General features: G+C 32.3%; 1 protein-coding gene across 1 annotated transcript; it reads right to left on the bottom strand.

Moving 5' to 3' along the window:
- Positions 1-20,576: 20,576 nt before the first annotated feature.
- Positions 20,577-22,035, bottom strand: LOC129220380 (39S ribosomal protein L1, mitochondrial-like). Its single transcript, XM_054854788.1, has one exon. It carries the CDS (start codon positions 21,887-21,889, stop codon positions 20,792-20,794), a length of 1,098 nt encoding a protein of 365 aa, XP_054710763.1. The 5' UTR covers positions 21,890-22,035; the 3' UTR covers positions 20,577-20,791.
- Between the last annotated feature and the right edge of the window lie 1,038 nt (positions 22,036-23,073).

Raw genomic sequence — 23,073 nt, forward strand, 5'->3', positions numbered from 1 at the left:
AGTTCACTTTCCGACTTCCCGTTCACTATACACATCACCTATTTTTTTTTTTTTTTTTTTTTAGTTCATATTTTTTCGATGTTCATTTCGTTTTATTTGATATGAATTAAACATGGTAAATTATGTATTATGCAACTATTTTAGTCTTCAAAGCAAAAATAACTTCCCCAAAAGAATGAATTTCATCTTGACAATAATCGAGGGGGTCCGATTTTCAAATATTGATGGGGTCCGGTCCTCAAATATTGGGGGGGTCCGGACCCCTTGGACCCCCCCGGCCGCGACGCCCATGAGTAAGTTACCGCCCTAAATCCAGGGCTAAGGCAGAAATACTTAAAATACACCGACAGCTCAGTTAACTGAGCTGGCCTTACCTTACCTTTGCCTTAAATACCTTAGCTTTGCCATCAATCTTTGAGTTGAACCGCACAATTGCTGCGGTCGCTCATCTGGTTTGCTAATTCTGCTTTAACTACCAGTTTGTTTGGCTCTCTTGGCTCCCTTAAGAGATTTTTCACCTCCAGCTCATGTGATTCCAATTCCGGGCTGATGAGTGCTAAAAAGCACGTAACTGAGCTGGCGGTGTATTTTAAATACAGAATTTGTTGTTTGAAATGGTTGTGAGAGTACCTTATCAGTATAGCTTTTTTTTTAAATATAAATAAAAGATGTCTTCATTGTTTAGGACTATAAAAGTTTGTGGGGTAAACATTAGTGGCTGCCCTCGGTGCTCCTTTTAGAAGGCACCCTTTCATGCTTTAGGAGGGGGGCCATTTCCCTCATTTCTCCTCCCCTGTATTCATGCCTGATTACCGGTTCTGTCACAAATTTTGCAACCAAATGAAGCATGTGTGTAAAGAGTAGATATTAATGGACAATAAACCAACAAAATGTTCCTTAACATTTTATTTTTCTTAAACTATGATAGTTGAACATTTAAAATTCAGCATATTTATTCGACTTATTATAAGTTGTCTTATGAGAAATTCTTGAGGAATTTTGCTTCATTATAAGAACTATGTGATGCGACCCGCGGCCGCCCTTGTGCGGTGCACACCCTGCTAGGATCGGCTCTGCATAAAATGAAACAGTACGGTACGTATAGTATGTAGCAGTAATAAAATGCAGCACTTTAATAGTACTGTACAGTAGATGCAGTAATTATATTCGACGCACTTGTTCAGGAGTATCGAAAATCTTTTAATTTCTTTAGTTGTCAGGAACTTTCTATTCTTCCTTTTAAAACTTTAGATAAACAGCCCGCTTATGTGAAATAATGTTTCATCAACTTCATATTTAGAATGAAAAAGATGCGAAATGGCGACTTGTAAATTAACAAAGCGATGTTTCGATTAGTAGAGTGTGGGGTACTTTTTCTCTCCGTGATGCTGAAAGGAAAGTCCATTTACGAAACTAATATTTAGTACCCAATAAAGAAGGTGATACTTAGGCCTTGTGATTCCTTTCCCAAAATTTTCGTGTTACGGGATGAGGAATTCGCTTAGCTCCAAAATTCGTTACGCGAGAAAAACTCGCTATTTATCCAGTCGAGTGTCGACACTAGCACATTGAAGTAAAGTAAGCATTCTTAGTTACTTTTCATACTTCGGATATTTATTAATATTTGACAATAAATACTCGTACAGTTTGGTTATATTTAAAATATTTCTTTAGTTTTTCTTTTTTATTGATTGAGGTTTGATATATCAACAAAATAAAGGTCAGTTATTAAGTATTTTTAGTTTTCGAGGCCATTCGGTAAAATTGAAGTAGTTGTAGTTTGCTATAAAGTTGTAGTTTGCTACAAAAAAAAGTAGTTTTTCCAACCACTGGGAGCAATGCATATTTCGATACAAGTCGGAATAATGTAGTGTCGCCATCTAGTTTCAGAAAAATAAGTGAAACAGCAAGAAGATAGTGACCATGTTCAAACTTTTAAAATTTAATTTTTAAAAATCATGATTTAGGTCTACGATTAAAAAAAAATCAATTAATTAGAATCGCTCAATCCTGTAATGAAATCACTGAAAAGAAAACCTTGAAGAAAAATTAAGTGAAAATAAATATTTTAAAAAGCAACATATTACAAGAAAGTTAACCTTCTAGGGTTATGAAGAACCCTGTTAGAGAGATATATTGATGTCAGATAAAATAATATATGTAATCAGAATTTCAAGCCCAAATTGTTGTTAGATTTCATTCCCAGTATAAAAGACAATAACTTTTAGAATAACTTGAAAAATAAGATTAAGTTCAAACTTGCCGACTTTCTATGTTTCCTAGAGGAAAAATCCAGTTGATGATCTCGATGAAGAGCAATATCGCACTTTTATTGTTATTTAGGGAAAAATAGGGATTTTTTAAAACAATCCCTCAAAGCACGGTGTCCCCACCTGATGGGATGGTTGTGGCGCAGGATGCAGCATTTAGAGGTCAGAGTTCAAATTTTAAAATTTCAGGACATAATTTTAATAAAATTCCAGGATAGTTTTACGGCTTTCAGAGCAAATGTGGAGCGTACAATATATAATCATTGAAATGAGAGTTTAAAGAACGAAGAGTTACATAATAATAGTGTTATACTTTTTTTTTTATGTTATTATTTCTAAAAATAAAAATAGAGCTTTGAGTTGGACGGAATGAGTCTTACTGTGGGGGCCTTCTGTACAATTTTTAAGGTTGTTTCCCGAATGTTTTAGAGAAAGTCCTTTAATTAAAATGACATTAAAATTCAATTGCTCATTCTTTCATAAAAAGTCAGCTTTACAGAAAAAGTTATCTTATACAATATTATTTATAAATAGAACAGAAATTAAAGATGTAAAAATCAAAATAAAGTAAAAATCCCATATATTTTACAGGTAGGATTTAAATATTATAAATATAATCCATAGAAATTGAAATTACTGATCCCAATATTTTCAATTAAATTTAGTTATTTTAGAAGAAAAAACCTTTTTTTTTCTTTTTTGATTAAATTATTATCGCTCCTTTTTTTTTTCATTTATGAAAAACTTTAATTTATATGAGTAACTAGCATTTAACAGATTAATGAATTACTGCTGATGTGATTTCCAATATTTCTTTCAGCATCTAACTAAATACAGATTGAATTCTTCCCATAAAAATGTCAGAAAAATACACTGGTCATCGGCTCCTCTGGACTGGTTAACTGCATGTTGCATGAATGACAGAGTGGCCATGAGAAAACACGAACACTCCCCTTGCCAATTCCCCCCCCCCTTTTTTTTCAAGAGAAAGCTTTTTTTTTTGATTCCTTCAAAAAAAAAAAAAAAAAAACCTTGAAATTTCAGGAATTCTAGGACATAAAATAAAAACTCAGGAACTCCGGGGCAACTCCAGAACAACTCCGAGCCCTGGGCATTGAAATTTTTAATGAGCACATTCTCTTTTTCTTTTTTGGCGGGGGAGGGGGGTATTTGAGGGGGTGAGCCCCTGCTCTTGGGGGGAATGGGCACCCCAGCTGCAAATTACAATCAAATTCAAGTTCCTTACTTGCTTTGATCAAAAAACATCTTCAAAAGATATTTTTGACCAAAAAAACCCTCTCCAGAAACTATTTTTGATTAAAAAAAACCCTTCAGGAGGTATTTTTGTTCAAAAACCCCCTCCAGACAGTTTTTCTAGCTGCGCTAATGTGAGGGAGCCATTTCTGGTAAGGCAGCTTTCATAAATGTAATTTTCGGGTATAAACAATAGAAGGTGTAAGCAAGGCCCAATCCAGATATTTTTTTCGGGAGGGACCCGGATTCGCACATTGCCCTAACACACATATATTTTTACATAGATACATACATGCATAAAAATATTTAACATAGAAGATGTTTCTTGTCTCGATTTTTTTAATGCTTCCACTTTTTTGTTATTTCTCTTATTATTTGTTTTTTTTTTTTTTTTTTTTTCAATTTTTTTTTTTCACCTTGAATTGGTAAGGATAACAGTAGTCAGGCCCAGTGGCTGCGCCACTGGGCCTGATCACGCAAAACTTCTTCCGCAGCCGCGGAATGGGTTTTGGGGATAAAACCCCTTCCAGAACACAAGCATATTCATTTTCTCTGTTAAAACTAAGAAAGAGAGTATTTGAGCTTTTCCAAGCGGAATAGGTTTCAACAAAATATCTTATTGCTTTTAATGATCGGAAAGCAGTCAGAAATAACTTTTCAATTCTTAAATTTTAAAGTTATATTTCATCCACTATATTGCCCACTCTCCACTGGTATAAGATAGCTAAAATGGTGTCAATAAAGCTCTACAGAGTACCATGGTCCCTCAGCACTTCCATCACTGCACAAATTGTTTTAAGGGATCTCTAGAGAGAGGAAACCTACACCCTACCGCACCAGATTTTCTGAGGTTCTTTACCAATTCTCATCGAAAGATTGAAACTGTTATTAGTTACCATTTGACATTCATAAAGACATGAATGTATTTGAGGAGGAGGTTTTAAATGATCTCGCAAAAAAGAAAAAAAAAACACAAACAATGAATATAAGGTTAAAGTAAAACTAATGATAAATATTCTGTGCTTTTTCCCACTTTCTTTGTTTCATAGTGATATCAATACGAATTATTAATTATTTTTAAGCAAGTACTTTGAATGAATAATCATTAATCTATAGAAATTCTATGATATTGAATAATTACACATTGTAAATGAATGGGAAAGAAAGCAAAAATTTTCAATTTTGAAAATCCCTTCCAGAAAAATTTTTTGGCTGCGCCACTGATCAGGCCCTGCCTCTAACTTATCATTTTTGTAGCTCTATGTTTGTTCAAGTTCCCCTTTTATCTTTAAAACATTTTTCTTTACTTTTATTTTCATAAAGAAAGACATAATTCAGTATGAATTCCAAAGGTGTGCTTTGAATGTAAGTAAACATGTTCTTTTAGGTGCAGACGTTGCAGGAAAACTTATCACAGCCAGACATGAAGAATTGGCTTCCGGTTTAGTTGCTCTGCACACTTAATTAGGATGGATTTTGTGAGGGAAATTTCCACAATGTAATTGTAGAAGAAGTTTAACTATGAGCGTTACATCTATGCTGTCACAAAATGGAATGTATCCAAGTTGTGGGATTTAGAAAGGATCGGACTAAAAGGTCCCATGTGGAAGATGGATAATGCCATTCTACGGGATAATTATAATTTATTGCTGAAAAAACTTGAATCTGCTTGTAGGAAATCAGAAAAAATAGGATTTTGAGAAAAATATAATGAAGTTTCTGACAAATGGATTCAAGAAGGGATAATAAAAGGACTTCAAAATTACGAGCTTGCTGCAAAGATGCATGCTACAAGAAATGGCAGCAATGGTGTAACTTCTGATTCAAAAAACGCTTTTAGAAGACAACATGAATAGATTAAATAACGGGACTATATAGCTATAAAGAAAACAGTGTCAGGTTTCGGTCCAGGTATACAGCAGCAAAGAAATGGAGCTGAAAAAGACTTTGCTGAGGAAGAATATCATGTTCCCAATAAAATAGTGGACTTAGTTATTGGTCGAAATCAGTGGTTGGAAGTAGAGTGCTACAAGCAGCGTCGTTACTGTAGTAGCTACATTTTTTAGTAGTTTGTAGTGTAGCACATTACTTTTTAAAAAAGTAATGTAGCGAGTAGTTCAATACAAAAAAAATGTTTGTAGCGATTTCTGGAAACTACTTTTTTATTAACAAAAAAAAAATAATAATTTAAAAAAAAAGAGAATCTAGGTTAAAATGAATTTGACTGGCATGACTGGCGCAAATTTTACTCAAGTACACCATCGAATGCAATGAGAAATATGATTCACAAAAAGACGAGCTGACCTCAGGCATATCATTTTGACACCATACGTTCTATCTGTTTGACGCCATTACTTTGTTTGCCATCTTAATTTTCATTTTTCGCCAATATTTGCATTGAATAGAGCTTGACTTAAAAAGAAAAGTATATGAATAAGCGATAACCGCCAATTAAGTGACTCAGTTGGTTTTTCTGGCTGCCGAAAATGTTCCGTGGATGAAAGTTATATATATTTCAAAGAGATTACTGTAAAAGCAATTAATTTCACAAAAATGAAAATATCGGTGATTTAGCGAGTTGAAAATTTCGTGAATTTTATATGAACAGACGGAAAGTTGAAAAACGAAAATATTTTACAAGGCTAAATTTTCGCGATTACAAAGGACACTCAAATATTGCAAAAATTAAACTCTCGGGAAAATAAGTGCTTTTACACTATTCACCAAATAAAGAAACTACTGTAAATGTTATAGAAGAGGATGATATTGGCGGTTTACAATAAATACGAGCATTTTATATAAGAGTATGAAAAAGGACATTTTTGGAGAGAAAAAAAGAAAAAATAAATAAAATATAACTCTTAGTAATTTTCCATGTTCAGATGGGCTAATTTCTCAATCTAAACCTTTTTTCCTTCAATCTCTTACAGTGTGTGTATTAGGGAGGGGGTCGCAAAAAAATCAAAAGTTAATTTTTTAAGTCGCACGCCCTGTTATATTTTTCCTTTTGCGCCAAAACAATGGTAAAGTTAAAAAAGTTTCTTATGATTTGAATAAGGGCAACCAGTGCCGACATCCGTCTGAAAGTGCGAACCAGCACTTGTAACGATAGGCCAAATAACTTTTTAGTTTTTAGAAACTCTAAATTTCTGTTAATTTTTCCATTATTCCTCACATGCGCCACAAAACTATTTATTCAAATTAAAAAACATTTAGGTATCCCACGCTTGGTCTAAAACTTATAATTTTCTTCAAAAAATTGATTTTTTTCGATACATATTTTTAAAAATGTATTAGTTACCAGTTTGTTTGGCACTCTTGGCTTCCTTAAGAGGTTTTCCACTTCCAGCTCAGTCACTTCCTATGCCGGACTGATGAGTGCTAATAAGCATGAAACTGCAGTCCTCCGCTGGAATTGACTGAGCTGGCTGGCGGTGTATTTCATGCAACAAAAGTTTATTTGTGGCAACAGCGTAAAAATAGAATAGGATTTTTGAATATTGAGATGAAGTTGACATGTTAAGAATTTTGCCATTTTTTATTGATAGAAATTTAATTGGATGGATGTAAATAATGTAAATAGTCGCAAATAAATGTTTTTTAAATACAAGCTTTTTCTTTCAAGAACCTCATGAACTTTAATATAGCGTAGATAATTCGGCTCACAAAGTTGAAAAATGTGTTACAAGACGGTAACACCTGCTATCTTAGTCCCCCCCCCCCCCGTGATAGTATTGCAATAAGTGCTTAGTACAAGTGATCTAAAACAATGAAAGGTAATATTAATACCGAATGAAACTTTATTCATATTCATATGAGATAGCAATATTTTTTTCACAAATGCATAACATTTAACTTTCATTTCATTTACTTGTTTTATAATTTTACACCTGATGACATCTTACTACAGACTTCATCTACTTTAGCAGCAGTTTTGGAACCAAAAAATTCAATATCTTTTTTTATCAACAATAGGACACGACTATTGAAATTATTCTCATACTTTGAACAGAAACGTTGCAAATACTGACCAACATAGTTTAAACAAATATCATAACAATACATAATATGCTTTTTATAAGAAACCTTTCAAAATAGAGGACCAACATTTAGATCAGTGATCAATTCGCCTACGCATAGACTCAAGACCAAGTTATAAAACATTGTGACTAAAGCACAACATAATTAGTCTGTAATTAAAATTGATGCAGACCAAAGATAAATAAATATATTATAAATTTAACAACATAATATTAATAACAAATAAATAATAAAATTTATCCCAATAACTATAACATTTTAATATTAAACATCATCAAAATTAGTAAAAAAGAAAAATATTGTTTTACAACTTTAAGTGGAGTAACCAAAAAATGCAGAAGTATTAAAATACACCTGATTAATATCATCCTGATTTCAACCTTGTTAAAAGATGTGTAGTTTGAAACACTTTCAATTGCTTATTAGATAAGACAATTACCGATAATTAATCAATTAGAATTATTATTATTTTTAAAGGGAACATTTAATGAAAATAGTTATAATAACCATTAACTAAAATTTATAATTTCAACATTTTTTGAAAATATTGAAACTATTCCATAAAAATGCAAATAGTTATGAATTTCTATGATACTGTTGTAGTTACAATAACAAACCTTTTCCATAAAAAGCCATTTTTTCACTGAAATTTTATACATATAAAATAAAAATATTTCATGAAAATTTAGTAATTGTAGAATTTTATAACAAAATAATAAAAATAACAAAAAAGAAATAAAACAAAAATAATACCTGAAAATGAAAAAAAAAGGAAACCACTTAAAATTACATCATGCAATTTTTTTTCCAGACAATGCCTCAAACAATAATAGTAATTCAAAATCATTAGTATGAATTTAATATTTAAGGAAGTAAAAACTTTTTTTTTTTTTGGTGAGACACTGTGTCTAAAACGGTTTTACAATTCATTCATTTGCATAAAGGAGGAAAAAGGAATGAAAAAAATTGCAGAAACATCCACAGCAAACATAAATTTTATAATTTGATTTTCAGAATTTGGCAATGAGACATAACACATGTCAATAAAATAAAAATTTTCCTCAAAAAAAAAAATAAATAAATAAATAAAATAACTTTTTTGACCATGTCTTATACTTTTTTTTCTGAGGAAAGAATATTAATGAACAGTTGGGCTTTAGAAGAAAATTAGTCTTCAGATTCTCAAAAAGCACCAAAAGAGGATTGTAGAAGTTCCATAAGCATTTGTGAAGACTACATTCTTAAATTTTACTTAATTTTAATACTTTTCTCTCATGCAGTAAAAAGCTCTAATACAGAAACCTAATCAGCAACAGCTACAATTGAGCAAGTTCATCAACTTGATACAATTTCACAATCTGATTCTGGATCAGATTCATATTCCTCTCTAGTTTTAAAACTATCAACTTCGTCATACGTTTCCGGCAAAGTATTAGCAGAGCTCGATTCCGAAACAGTGCTATAACAAGAACCAGCAACTGTCATGTTTCCATGAGCATCAAAATTAAAACAAGGATATTCCTTGAAAAATTCACAAAACTTGTCATCAGTAGGACAATGTGTTTCAAAATATTGAGAAAGCTGGGGCTTGTTTTTTAGAGTGTCCTTCACCAGTATTCTAAGCATTGAAATATTCATCGGAGAAAATTGATGCTTCAAAAAGTTTTGCACATACTCAATTAACTGCTTTTCATAGTCCAGTGATTTTTCATCAATTTGGCACTTGTGCTACAAAACATTAAGAATTATGTTTAAACATGCATTTTAAAATTCAACAACACAAAAATAAAGTAAAAATAATATGTTTTTCCAAAGCCAGTAAGGAATGAAGAGAAGTAGGATGTTAGATGAACACATTATGTGAAGTTACAATTTAAGAATTTTTATTGCATGAGTCTTTTACAGTGAAGAAGATTAAATACAGTAATCCTTTGACATTTGTGAGGATAGTTTCAATGTACAAATGAGGAAGTGAGAAGAAAGGGGATGTAAGTGGACATTTTCAAGTTTTGAGTAAAACACGCTTAAAGATTGGCTCCTAGGTAGACTTTCATTGAAAAGGTTTTCTAAATCATGCTGTATAGCAGCACCTACCAGGGCTACTAGTATTGCCTCTTGTCCCAAGACAGAGGAGGGGTTCACCTACCATTTGTACAAGTTAACTCCAAATTTTTAATTTTGCCACTTGCATTCCTTTGCTTCTCACTGCCTCAAATGTCAATTGCATCAGAGCTGAGATTTTTTTTTCTTATAGCAAAAAAGGGAATTAGTATTCGGAAAAGTTAAAATATATCAACATTCCCCCCCCCCCCAAAAAAAAAAATAATAATAATAATTTGCAAAAATACAAAAATATGTATTAAACATTAAGCAAATTATTTAAAAAAATTTACTAGTTAAAATAAAATTAAAACAAGGACGAATCTAGAAATTGTTCAAGGAGGGGGCAGTTGATTTTTTAAGTTACCTCATATCTGACTCACACATGCTTGGAGAGAGGGGGGGGGGGGGAGGCTCGCCACATCATTTTCATCTATCACAAATAAAACGAAGAGATTTATTCAAGGAGGTTCCCGAGCCTATTGCTTTCCTTTCCCGTTGAAAGAGATACTCTAAACTTGCGTTTTAGAACTTCAATTTTGTAGTGATTCCGGGAGAATCTTTCGAAACCCACCTCCCCTGACATGATCGAGGGTCATCTAAAACTGAGCTTTTTTGGTTTCAAAGAATTTGAAAAATTACTGGAAGAAAGTCACTGAACCCATTCCTTCCCATACTGCTACCCGAGATGTTTACAATAATGTCTTTAAATCTCAAATTTTGCAAAATGATTGAGGGAAGGCCTCTAAATCCTCTTCCAAACATCCTCAAAGATCATCTGAAATTGCCCTTTTTGAACTTTGATTCCAAAAAGTTTCCAGAGGAAGATTCAAACTCCATTCCTTTCCAAAACGTCATCAAAAATGGCATGCACTTTTGCTTTAGAACTTCCATTTTGAAAAATTGCCGGCGAACGCCCCTCCCTTATATCTGTCCTTGAATTAAAAACATCTTTTGAATTTGATTACTCGGCAGAATTGCATTTTACAAATCGCAAACTAAGGAGAAGTGCTATTTCACATTTTAACTTGAGACTTCCTTCTGATAAAGAATCATTGCCTACTTCATTGTTTTGGTATTGCTGCAGTTTACAAATTTGTCTGCAATTTTTCAGCACATATTTTTAAAAATAGACAGAAATATATATGCATATATTTTTTGGAACAAATCCCTCCCTCCCCCCACCCCCAAAAAGCACTGGAAGTACAATTTAATAAAAATTTTGCTTGTAAGGAGATTATTTTATTATTTTGATTATTATTATTATTTTGATTATCATTATTTGATCAAGAGAAGAAAATATTGGCTAGCATGATCGAGTGTTTGATACTAGAAGAAGTTAAACTTAAAGAGGGGAAGAAAAAAAAATTATATTCACATACGCTTAAGATTCTCACCTAAAACCCACAATTGCAAAAGGATAACTGTAGCATTCTTGCATAAGAATTTGAAATTCAACAAAAATTTAAAAACACAGAAATAACTTACGGAGACAAAGTCATTGTTAGTGAGTTAAATGAAATAAAATGTTAGTTGAGCACTTTTTTTGTTAGCAGAAATACAAAACCTTATTTCTCTTTTATTTTTATTACAATAGTCTTTTCCATTGAAGAGTGTAAAGTGTTACAATTAAATAGGCATTAGAAAATTCAACAATATACGAGTAAAGAAAGTAACCTAGAAGTTACAGATAGCAAAAAGGAAAGTGAAGAATCGATTAAAATGAAGAAATGTTAGTTGAACAAAGCAATACATTTGTCAAGTTAAAACTCAAACAATTGTTCATGTTTATTGATGAAAAATAAGCATTAGAAAATTTAACAGTACAAGCCAAAGAAATAGATAGCAACAGAGTTTATTAGAAAGAAATGAAAATACATGCATATACAAGTTGAACACATATTTGGAAAAAAAAAAAAGAATTCTAAAGATTTTTGATACACTAATCTTCTTTATTAAAAATTGTTTTGCATTATGTGTAAATAAGGATATCAAGCTTCATCAGTCATTTAAAAAAAAAAAAATAAATGTTAGTTAAAACACAGATGAAGTTACAATTTTTAAAATTTCTTTTCGATATCCATTTTGTTTACTTAGACTAGCTTATACGGTTTTCATTCAGATAAAAAAAATACTAATACAGTGAAGCACTGTTTATACGTTTCCCATTTTTTTTCATCAATTATACATTTTTAAAAATTGGTCCATACAGAGTCTAAAACATATTAAAAGTAAACTCTGTATTATCCGCCGAATAGGGTGGCACGGTAGCCCCAAAAGTGAAAACCATGGATAATCCGAATAATTGGTAAAACGATACTGGTGTATACAATAGCTAAGAAATATAAATAACTCTCACACATACCTTTAAATTATAGCTAAAAATGAAAACTTTGAATGTAAAAAATATATGTAAAAGCTAAAAGCGAACAACAGCACAATCAATCGTTTAAAAAAAATTTGATGACTATGATATTAGTACGTAACAATAAAAAAAATGTGAAAAGATCTGTGGATTATCTGAACCATGGATAATCAGGAGTCTACTGTGCACCTATTATACGTTTTTTCATTTATATGCTTTTTCATACAGTCCCTTCAAAAACTTACAAAAAGTGCTTCACTGTATTTAGCAAAAGTTCTACATGCAAACTAGTTTTGCCAAAGCCAACTTGGCAGCATTGTCAGGGCAGAGAAAGCAAGATCACATCATTTTATATGCTGCCAGGTTAACCTTGCTTTAACTGTAAGTAGTTTGTAATAAACAGGCCTGGATTTATACTCACAGACACCGAATAGCGGGGGGAGGGGGGGGGGGCAACAGCCCAAGAAATTGAAAAAAGAAAAAAAAACTAGCACTAAGACTAATTAACATTGAAATATACACTGTTGGCCTTTATAGATCCGGGCCTGGTAAAAGCCTCAAATGACAAATGTAATTAATTTTTAATGAAGTTACTGTGATTGCTAAACTATACCATCCAGATATAGCTTATTAAATTAAATTGAAAACACATTCAGAAAATGTAATTTAATGAAACATCAAGTAACATTTCCAAACAATAATAACCGAATTATAATTTCCACTACTGTCTAAAAACTTTAAAAATATTGACATTGCAACAAAAATTTAAACAGTATAATGAATTACTCTCAGTATAAAACTTGAATTTCAAGACAAATCTTTAATTAGAAGATTATGATATTTAAGAAAAATGCCATAGCAAAAATAATTCAAAAATTTTTTTATCAAGTGAGAGCGGTAAAATTTTTGCATTAGATCTAAAACTGAGCATGGAAATAAAATTACAATTAATTTTTTAAATAAAAATATAAAAGTGAAAATGTTTGGTTTTATAAATAAACCGACACTGTCATCACACACACACAGAGATATATGTAAACATGCATATGTACAAATAGGCTTTTTTCAACCACCCCAAATACTAATTAAAACAGAGTGAGAAAATGAAGGATAACTAAATACCAAAGGCACACTGAATAAACACATAAACAGAATTTAACTTTTATACAAGACTCGAGTACAAGGTTTTAAATGAGCTACTTTATTTGTAAATCATAAATAAATATGTGTGAATTTGTGCACACACATAAAATATAAAAGAAATCTATCATAATAAAATGAAATAAGAAAATACAACAAATCATTAACTAATATGGTAAATAAATTTAGTTCAACAAAAAATGGAGTTCAAGTAACGAAAATCGAAGCCAACAAAATAAAATTGGGGGAAAATATAATGAAATAAAGTAAAATTATTTTGGTTCATTAAAAAAATGCCTTAAAGTTAAATGAGATTAAAATTTTAAAAAAAAACTGAATTAAAAGTTGTTTGAAAAAATAAGCAATTTTTTTATAGTAAGGCAAACTAAAATAATTGTTAACTAAAAAATAACAATGATCAAAGTTTGGATATTGCACACACATGAGAGACATTGCCTCTTAAAATAAAGAAAATTTTTTTAAAAAAGAAAAGAAAATACAACAAATTGAAGTTTAAGTGTATCTCTATCAATCAGCTTAGGAAGATCAAATGTTATGTTGAAACTGTTCACCTCAACATAAATAAAAACTTTTCCCTCTTTCTGGCAAATCATTTCTTTCAACCATAGCAGTCATGCAAATAAATCATGATAGTGGTTTGTTAAACTGATTAATGTAATGTTGCCATTTCTGTGCACTTGTTGAGGTGTATTCCATGCTTTGTGCGGGTAAAAAAATGTCAGGGGAACAAAGGACATTCAATACTAGAGAGAAAACAACAAAATACATACAGTGAAGCACTGTTTATACGTTTTTGAAGGGATCGTATGAAAAAACGTATAATAGGTGTACGTTAATGTGCATTAGACTCTGCAGGGACCAATTTAAAAAATGTTTGATTGATAAAAACGTATAAAAGAGAAACGTATAAACGGTGCTTCACTGTATGTGTATCAATTTTTCAAAAAGTGGAGGAGAAAGCATTAGTCCCCCCTCATGATCGCTCAAATAATTGGACCTGAACATAAAGCCCAATAAAATAAACTGTTTGTCCAAAGTGCTTTAGTTCAATAATCAAAAGAAGAGCCATAATAAACCTTTTTACTATAATCATAGCGAAATTCTTTAAATACGTAGCTATTTAAATTAAAAAGCATGAGCTTTGTACAAGAAATAGATAAAAGTCGGTAACAACGTTTAAAAGCACAAATAAAAGTTTAAGATCGAAAAGTTTAAAATGCAAACATGTTTCAGAAGCAATAGCCTCCTTCCTCAGTGCAAAGCAAGCAAATCGGATGGAACACGGTCAAGGGAGAGTTTAAATACAAAAGGGAACCAATCAGATCTCGGAGAGTGTTGTGAACATAAAAGGCTTCCAGAAAATCTAATTCCCCTACATTTGTAGGTCTGCAAATAATCTTGGCTTCCAAAAAAACAAAACGTTGCCCTGTGTCCCAACAATGTTCAGTCCCCTGTTCCTGTCAGGAGACCCTCGGGGGTAATGCGGTTCGTCTTTCATTGTAACCAGGGATCAGTTTTTGATATGACAAGATTATAATATTAGTTTAAACTGCCCCCCCCCCAGTGTCAAAAACCCTAAGGGGAAAATGAGAGCTTGCTTAAGAAATGTCTGAAACTAATATTATAATCTTGTCATATCAAAAACTGATCCCTGGTTACAATGAAAGACGAACCGCAGCCCCCCTCTACAGCAAAACACAAACGAATAACATCAATCCAGTGCTCTATGAGATAATAATAAGAGATTGGTTATGCTTCTGAGGAGCTGTCAGAGCTCAAACTACTATGGAAAGAATCACTTGTTAATACCATTTCAGAAGAAAAATAATCCTCAGAGGAATCAGAATCGCTCTCCAGGTCGGACTGACGACTTATCCCATCAACATCATCACATGGTTTCTCAGAAACAGCACTAGAGTTTGAGTGTGGTAAAGTACAGTAGTTGGGACCAGTAATAGTAATAGTTCTATCAGGATTGAAACTGAAGTATTGGGGAAATTTCTCCAGCAGTTCAGAGAATTCTTTTTCAGTAGGCAAGTTTTCCTCTATATAGTTCCATAGCTTAAGCTTCTTGGGTGCATCCTTGACCAGATTTCTAAGCTCTGTAATACCTTTGGGTGCAACTTGATACTTCAGAATATTTCTCAAGTATTCAATTAACTGTTCTTCCTTATTCTGCATGATTACATCCATCTTCTACTGCAGCTAAAATATTATGAATCAATTATTTTTCATATAAAAAATACATTTATTCGGCACAAAAAATCAAATTAAAAATAATCCTTATAGGGTAATGGCACCAGTAACAGACATGCTTAAGACATCGCTCTCAGGTTAACTTAATTTTTTGACCTTTTTAATGAATTTAGACTTTTAAATCTATTTTTCTCCCATGCAACAACATCCCATCTAACATTTGGCTGCTGCTGGAATATAAATCTTAAAGTGGCCACTACACTGAAGCACTGGCCACTACTGGTGTGTTTACCTTTTCAAGATAAAAATTTAATTTTTCTTATAAAATGAAAAATTTAAAAAAAAAGCTAAATTAACAAATTAAAGTAACATAAATAATACCTACCATTTCTTCAAGAAATCTCAATTGAATCAAATTAAACACACATCTTTGGAAGGTCTGCTGGAGGTGGGGGAATGCTAATTAAGATTCTGGACTCGCCAAGAACTCCCCAAGGTACAATGTACAAACTATTTAAAAATAATTCTTCAAATTTTCTTACTTTGCATGATGGTAAAAATGTTTGAATTAAGAGTTTCAGAAATTCAAATTATTATGATTTTGGAAGCAATAATTTGTTTGTTTGGTTTTAAGTTTGTTTTTACTTTGAAACATGTGAAAAAAAAAGTGATTCATCTTTGAAAAATTCTTAAAATTATGTTTGAAGCTAAAAACAGCAGCTTTTAAATATTGTTGTTCGCTTTTTTTGATAAAGGTGTTTTTTTCCTGTCACTTATACAAAGAAGCGTGGAAAATCTGTAAAAAAGGGGGGGGGCAGGTAATACAATTTTAAAGACAGAGTTTCAAGACAGGTTAAAAGATTTATCTGAAATGCACATTTTGGTAGCTCCTAATGAGATAATTTTAACATTTAATGCTGACGTTCCCAAATAATATTTTTAAATTTCTGATTCAGCTTAAGTTTTACGAAAGCATCACTAATCAGGGCTGGCAAGGTTTTGGACACTACAGTAAAAACCGTGGTTTTTACCATTCTGTCCAAAACCCTCGTGTCAAAACTATATTTTTAGAGAAACTATTTAGTGAGAACTTTCAAAAACAGAACAAAATATATCAAAGTTATGTTTTATATACAATATTCATTCAATTTGAACATTCAAGTATAAATATACAGTAAAATTCCTCTTAACGGACACCCTTCTTAAGCGGACAATTTTTAGTTCTCCAATTCCAAGGCAAATGACGTTTTTAACCCGGCATTGCGGAAATTTTTTTGTGTCCCGTTAGTGTCTGCATTAGAGGGGTTTTACTGTATATGTAACCTATTTATACAGCTGATTCTCATCTAGTTACCTAGAAGTTGAATTGTTCATTAAAAATTTCAATTTGTATGCATGAGGTTTTTTTTTCATAATAGTGACCAAATTTTTCAACATTTATGCATGTGTGCAAAGGAAAGTGTTCAAAATATAGTGCAAAAATCGACTTAAAATGCAATGAATGACAATTTTTTGTAGATACGTATATTAACGAGCTGATGTGTGCATCACATGACTTCCTTTTACACCAATTTAAAGCCATTTCCCCATTATTGGCAATTTTAATGTGATTCAATAGTTAACTCTCTAAATATCACCAACAATGGCCAAATTGAAACCAGATTTTTAAAAAAAAAATCGCCAAATTTGTTGCCAAGTTGGCGACAAAACTTAGCGACCAAAAGCTTGGCGATATATTGCCAAGTGTTTGCATAAATTATAACACCACTTGAGTTTGCATTGAAATTAACATTGATTTCCCCCAAAAAAGGTGTAAAAGACCCCCTTTGGAATATCCAAATGCAATCAAAAAGGGAGGTGCACAACTAGACTTCACTAGGAGTCTACGTACCAAATTTCAACTTTCTACGACATACCATTCTTGAATTATGCTACATACATACGCACATACATACATACGAACGTCATGAGAAAAGTATTTAATTAACTCGGGGAATGTCAAAATGGATATTTGAGGTGTCTATATGTTCTTAAGCACTTATCCGCGCTTGGTCGGGTTGAAAAAAGCTTAACATTAATTCGGGGATAAGCAAAATGGAAATTAAGGCCGAATTTTGAGTGAATTTTTTTTTGCGAATACAATACTTCCTTTTTTGTAAAAGGAAGTAAAAATATGAATTAAAAAGAGAAATTGCACAAGTTAAAAAATTTCAGTGTATATATTTAATCATCAATTTATCTCTTATATAATTAAAAACTGAGCGTATCTATGTATGTCCGAGCTTCTTCTCCCAAACGACAGTGAACTGACCATCGAATCAGGTATCGATGGATTCGTTATCTTCCCGTCTTCATGTTTGGCTATTTAACATAATCCTCCGATAATAATTAGCGGAGATATACTATTAATTATGAAGCTTGGATTTTGACATAAAATCCCTATTTTTCAAAGGCTTTTCTTCATTCAAATTATTATTCAGTGCTTCATCTCAACTTTCCGCAACAATGCTTTTATTAAAATGTATAGCGTGAAGAAAATCATTGAGATTAAAGATCTTTTGCCATTTTTTTTTCTCGAATATGAACAGGTAAAATTCTTGTTTTTGTTTTGAGGCTTTTCCTGTAATCAGGGGATTTAAAATGTTTACTTTTTGGGGGTTTTCCGCAAACTGCCGCAAAATTTCACGGACTTTTTTTTGGTTCAAGCCTGAGTGTTGAACTTGTGTCACTTGACATTACTTTTATTTTCGAGGTGGATTGTGCAAAGCCGGGCGACGCAGCTAGTTATTATCTATGATTTAAAAAAGAATTTTTGTTAAAACATCATGTAAAACTTATATGCAAAATCAATTTCAAAAATTAAACTTTTTTTTACACCTAAATATTACACATTTATTTAGCATTTCTTTGAGTTACAAATGGAACTGAAATTAGTTGTCTTGATAGTGTTGTGAATTTCCTTTCAAAACTCTACCAACTGTTAAATAAGGAAATTTGTTTGTAGTAGTTATTGGCAATTTATTCAAGTAAAATATTTTTTAAATGATCAGTTTGGAGAAAAATATTATCAAATACTCATTGCTAAAACTTCTTTATATTTATGCATTACCAATACTGCAGTAAATACAAATTGATTAGATTACATACCTTTAGCTTTAGCATACTTTTGGACAGTTTAAGACACTTTCAGACGGTAAAAACCTGCTGTCCCGTCTTAAACTCAACCCTGTCACTAATACACAGTTGAAGTATATTAGTTTTAAAAAAGTCTTTTCGATTTCTTGGGTTATTGGGCTCTCTGCACTGCAGGGTCTGTGGGTACACAGATCCAGGTCTGCATACCACGTTCACATGTGCCCAACTTTTCCCTATGTATGAGTGTAACTATGTTTTTTGAATTTTTATAATAGTTTCCAAATTTTCCTACATATCTATGCACATGTGCAAATGGGGGTGTAAAAATATGTGCAATAATTAACCTAACTGCAACATGACAGAAAAATTTTTAACTGAAGAAAAATAAATTACATTTCAAACTTTTACAGCTTTGGTGCAGTTTTTCTTCTCTTGACTAGGTTTGCCAGATTTCTGAAATGTTCAACCGGAACGTCGGATTCCCCTCCCCCTCCCCAGCGTCCTGAATATTCAAAAGGGTAAAATGCTTCGCTGATTAAGATATCTAGGCTCTAGGCCAAACACTTTTTCGAGGGCCCTCAGTAGTCAAACTTTACTATTTTTCCCATTGGCTAAATTCTTTAAAGCCATTTTGGCGCCCCTACGGCCTAGTTCGCCTATTTAGTAATCGGGCCTTAAATAAATGACGCAAGCAGATAACTTTAAAAATTTTACTTCTTGCATGTTAATGCTGACAAGTGGCTTCAGTAAGAAGAAATACATTTAAAAAAATCTTTTAACATGAGAATTGTATTATTTCACTTATAACAACTGAAAGTATTGTTACCTTTGTTTGAAATTATTCTACGTACAAAATACATAGAATCATAATCAATCGGTAAAAAAGCAAGACCTATGGGAGGGGTCCGGACCCCCTGGACCCCTTCCTTGTGTGCGCCACTGATAAGAGCCCATTTTTGTAAGTCTTAATTTAAAATTAATGAATGCAGTTACGATAAATTTTCTCTTCAAAACCTTTTCATATGCTAGTTTAATTTCACCGTAAGTGACTATTACAAGCATTTTTAGGGGTATCTGCACAGATACGACAAAAATAGCTTAGTAAAGCGCACTTAGTGTATCGTTAAATGCTTATGCTCTGCTTTACTTGGATTTAGCTTCCGCTTTATTTCGTTAATAATACAAATCTAACAGAATCTACCTTCTGAAAAATACCATTTTTCAAAATTTTGGACATTCAAAAATGTATATAAATTATAATAATTTTCTGTTTTTAGTATTTAAAGAATGCGTTGATGTTATCATTTATAATGTTTTATTTTCTAGATTCATTTTTACCCAGCATGAAGATGATTTTGACAGCAGACGATACTTAAATAAAAATATATTTGGCCGTAGAATGAAATGCGTTTTTTTTTTTCATGAAAGAATTGGATACGAATATTTTGAATGGAATGCATTTCATTTTTAAGAATTTGCATTTTAAATAAAAATTTGAGTAGACAAAGCTGAACATTTACTTGAACATTCACCTAAATTAGTATTAGTTTTTATTTTTGATCTATATCAACTATTTAACGATAAATTAGTTTTAGTACTTAGTTACAATAAACTGCTACATTATTAAATATGCTGCTTTACTAAGGTATAAAAGTCATATCTACAAATTACTAAGGAAAAAAAATTGTAAATGCGCAGATATCACTTTAAAGGCTTAGTATTTGTCACTTACATTCAAGTTGCCTTGTAGCAAAATAAGCAAATTTGCAGTTACGACTTTTTTCTTAAAGCTTTTTGTAATATTCCACGTTTACAAATCGCCAAAAAACTTGAGATTTAGGTAAATTAAATTACTAACGACTACCTGGTGATAACCCAATTTTGATAAAATGTGCAGATACCACATCTGTGCTTAGCACGGCAGAATAGTGGTTTTTAAGTAGCAAAGGAAATTTCAGAATTTTTAATAAAAGATATTTACACAAGAGAAAAAATCTAGAGCACAAGTAACATTTAGCATTATATACAAATAAAATGAAAAAAATAGTTGATTAGATGATTTTATTTATCTTAATATTCGTTTACATTATCACCAGAAACATTTCCACCAGTTTATGATCAAGTTCAGGAAAAAAAAAACAGATGAAAAATAAAACTATAAAACTCAAATCAGATTCGAGTCAGGCGGTTTTGGGATTTTATGCTGAGAAACACTCTTTCAAAGGTCTATAGTGCAACAACAATGCTAAAATCATCGATTAAAATTTTATTAGTTCACCCCTAATTCTTCATCATCACTATCTACTTCAAGAAGAATACCATTTTCTGGATAATGTGATAAATACTTCCAATGAGGAATTTTTAGTCTGTCTCTCGATTTCTCACAAAACAATAATGTACGTAGTATAAAAAGCAAATGTGCAGTTCCAACTGGTTTATGCTTTTCAATTGTGTTTAAAGCAAATTTCAGATTTTCTTCTAATTTTTCAATAGGCATGTCCAAGCGGCCAAAGCACACATCCACCCATCCAAAATCCGGTTCAACAGCACTCCGCGTTAAGTTATATTCAACTCCATGCATGAAGTTTTTAACTCCTTTTTCCAGATCTAACCTCAGTAGTCCATTGTTAGCACTTGGAAACTTTCTTTTCAACATGCCTCTCAAGGCATGTACCTCTTTAAACATGTCAGGATGGCAAATTAAGTAATCGTAATCATCCGACGCTATGGATCCAGACAAAATTTGCTTAATCAAAGTAGTAGATCCAGCATATAAAGCACCAGCATCTGTTGCTTTAACTTGATCCTCAGACTCTTTACAAATAACAATAATACGATTCTGTTTTCCAGTGACAAATTCGTGGGGAAAAGTGATAATACCACTGAATTCATCCATAAATCTGTCCTTTTTCTTCAGTTTCAATTCCAGTTCAATACTTGCATAAATCATAGCAGAAGGGTCATTCAAAATAGAAGGAATATGAGTGCCTCTGTGTATTTCGATGGCCTCAGCGACAGAATAGGGCTTACCACGGTATAATTTCATATTGTATACGTCATCTACTGGTTGTGTTTCCAGCCAGTTTTCGTCGGTACATCTCTTCTTTTCAAGTGCCGCATTAACTTTAACTTTTCTTTGAAGATATTTAGGAATTGGTGCGGGTTTATTAGCATCTTGAAGTTTTCTCGCTTTCTTCGCGGCTAACTTAGCAGCTCTCGTACCTTTTCTAGCAGCATATCTTACTTGTTCCACAGAGGGAATCAAGCAGTTTTCAAAGTTTGAGGGAAATAAGTTTGGACGAAACACAGTTTTGCGAACGATTGCAGTGTAATTAGAAATAATAGAAAAAGCACCTTTAACAAACATATTTGCAAGGCAAAAGAAAATGTTTAGAGATTAAAGTTAAAGATGAAAAAAAAATCATTGATATTATTCACCAAATAAGCTTTCAAAAATAGCACAAAAATGATCACTAACATACATTTACCTCACTTAATTCTCGAACTTTTTCATCAGCGACTTCCCAACAGCACACTTGAATTCCGGTCGCGGTTTGGGTTATGGGCTATGGAGCACTAGATATCCGTTACGACAGCACTAATGAAGCGGAGAGGCTTTTAAAATAGCATCATTTCTGCGAAATATTTACTGCAGTTGATACTCTGCTAGAGCAGAGTTTACTTGCTCGACTAAGGAGTACTAGTCATGAAAATCGCATTAAACCATAAATATAATAATATATATGATCATAAATATAATGCAAAGTTAATGCAAATCCTTCCTATATTGTTCACGGAGGCAAGGCACTAACTTCGTTGTCCTCTGAATCATCATCCCAGTGGCTGGAAAACCAGTGGCTGAGTCATTTGCAACTCCAACGAACTATAAAGGGCACTGAAGTCACTGTCTAATGGCGGAATTGAAAACTAAAACAAACGCACATGGTAACGAAGAAATGCTAAAAGTGTTGTGATTTTTGTTCGTACGTATGATTTTTTCGCTTTATTCTTTTTAAATTAATTTTCAAAGTCTTGTGGATATTCTGGCCCACGTAGAAAAAAATGAGAATTCAAGAAGCATTACTAAACGTCAAAGATTAATGCAAACTACGTAGTTCGTAGTTCTAAGCAGCTATTTCCATGATGTTGAATTCGATATTTATCAATTCTTGATAAAACTAAATAATAATTGTGGCCTGACAAGAATAACAATTAATGCTAGAAAATTCAATATGACATTACAAATTGTTATCGAAAGAAGATGATACTTTTTTGCCTTGCTTGGCTAGCGCTTAGGGTGCATTCGGAAACGCGGATCGGTCGCCTCGGTGCAACCGCAAGCGTTCGGAAACGCTTGCGGTGGAACCGCTGACGTCACTTAACCGCGTTCGGAAACACTGCGGTTGTTTTCTGGCGGTCGACTTGGTAGCAACCTGTGGCACCGCTGTCTGGAAGCGGTTAGCGAGATCACAAACGTCACAAAGTCTGTGTTGGCCACTCCGGTCGTGTTTCATGTTTTGATCGTAACACACGTGACTTGCCTATTATGAA

This window comes from Uloborus diversus, chromosome 4 (genome assembly GCF_026930045.1).
Source record: "Uloborus diversus isolate 005 chromosome 4, Udiv.v.3.1, whole genome shotgun sequence".
NCBI classification, from domain to species: Eukaryota; Metazoa; Arthropoda; class Arachnida; order Araneae; family Uloboridae; genus Uloborus; species Uloborus diversus.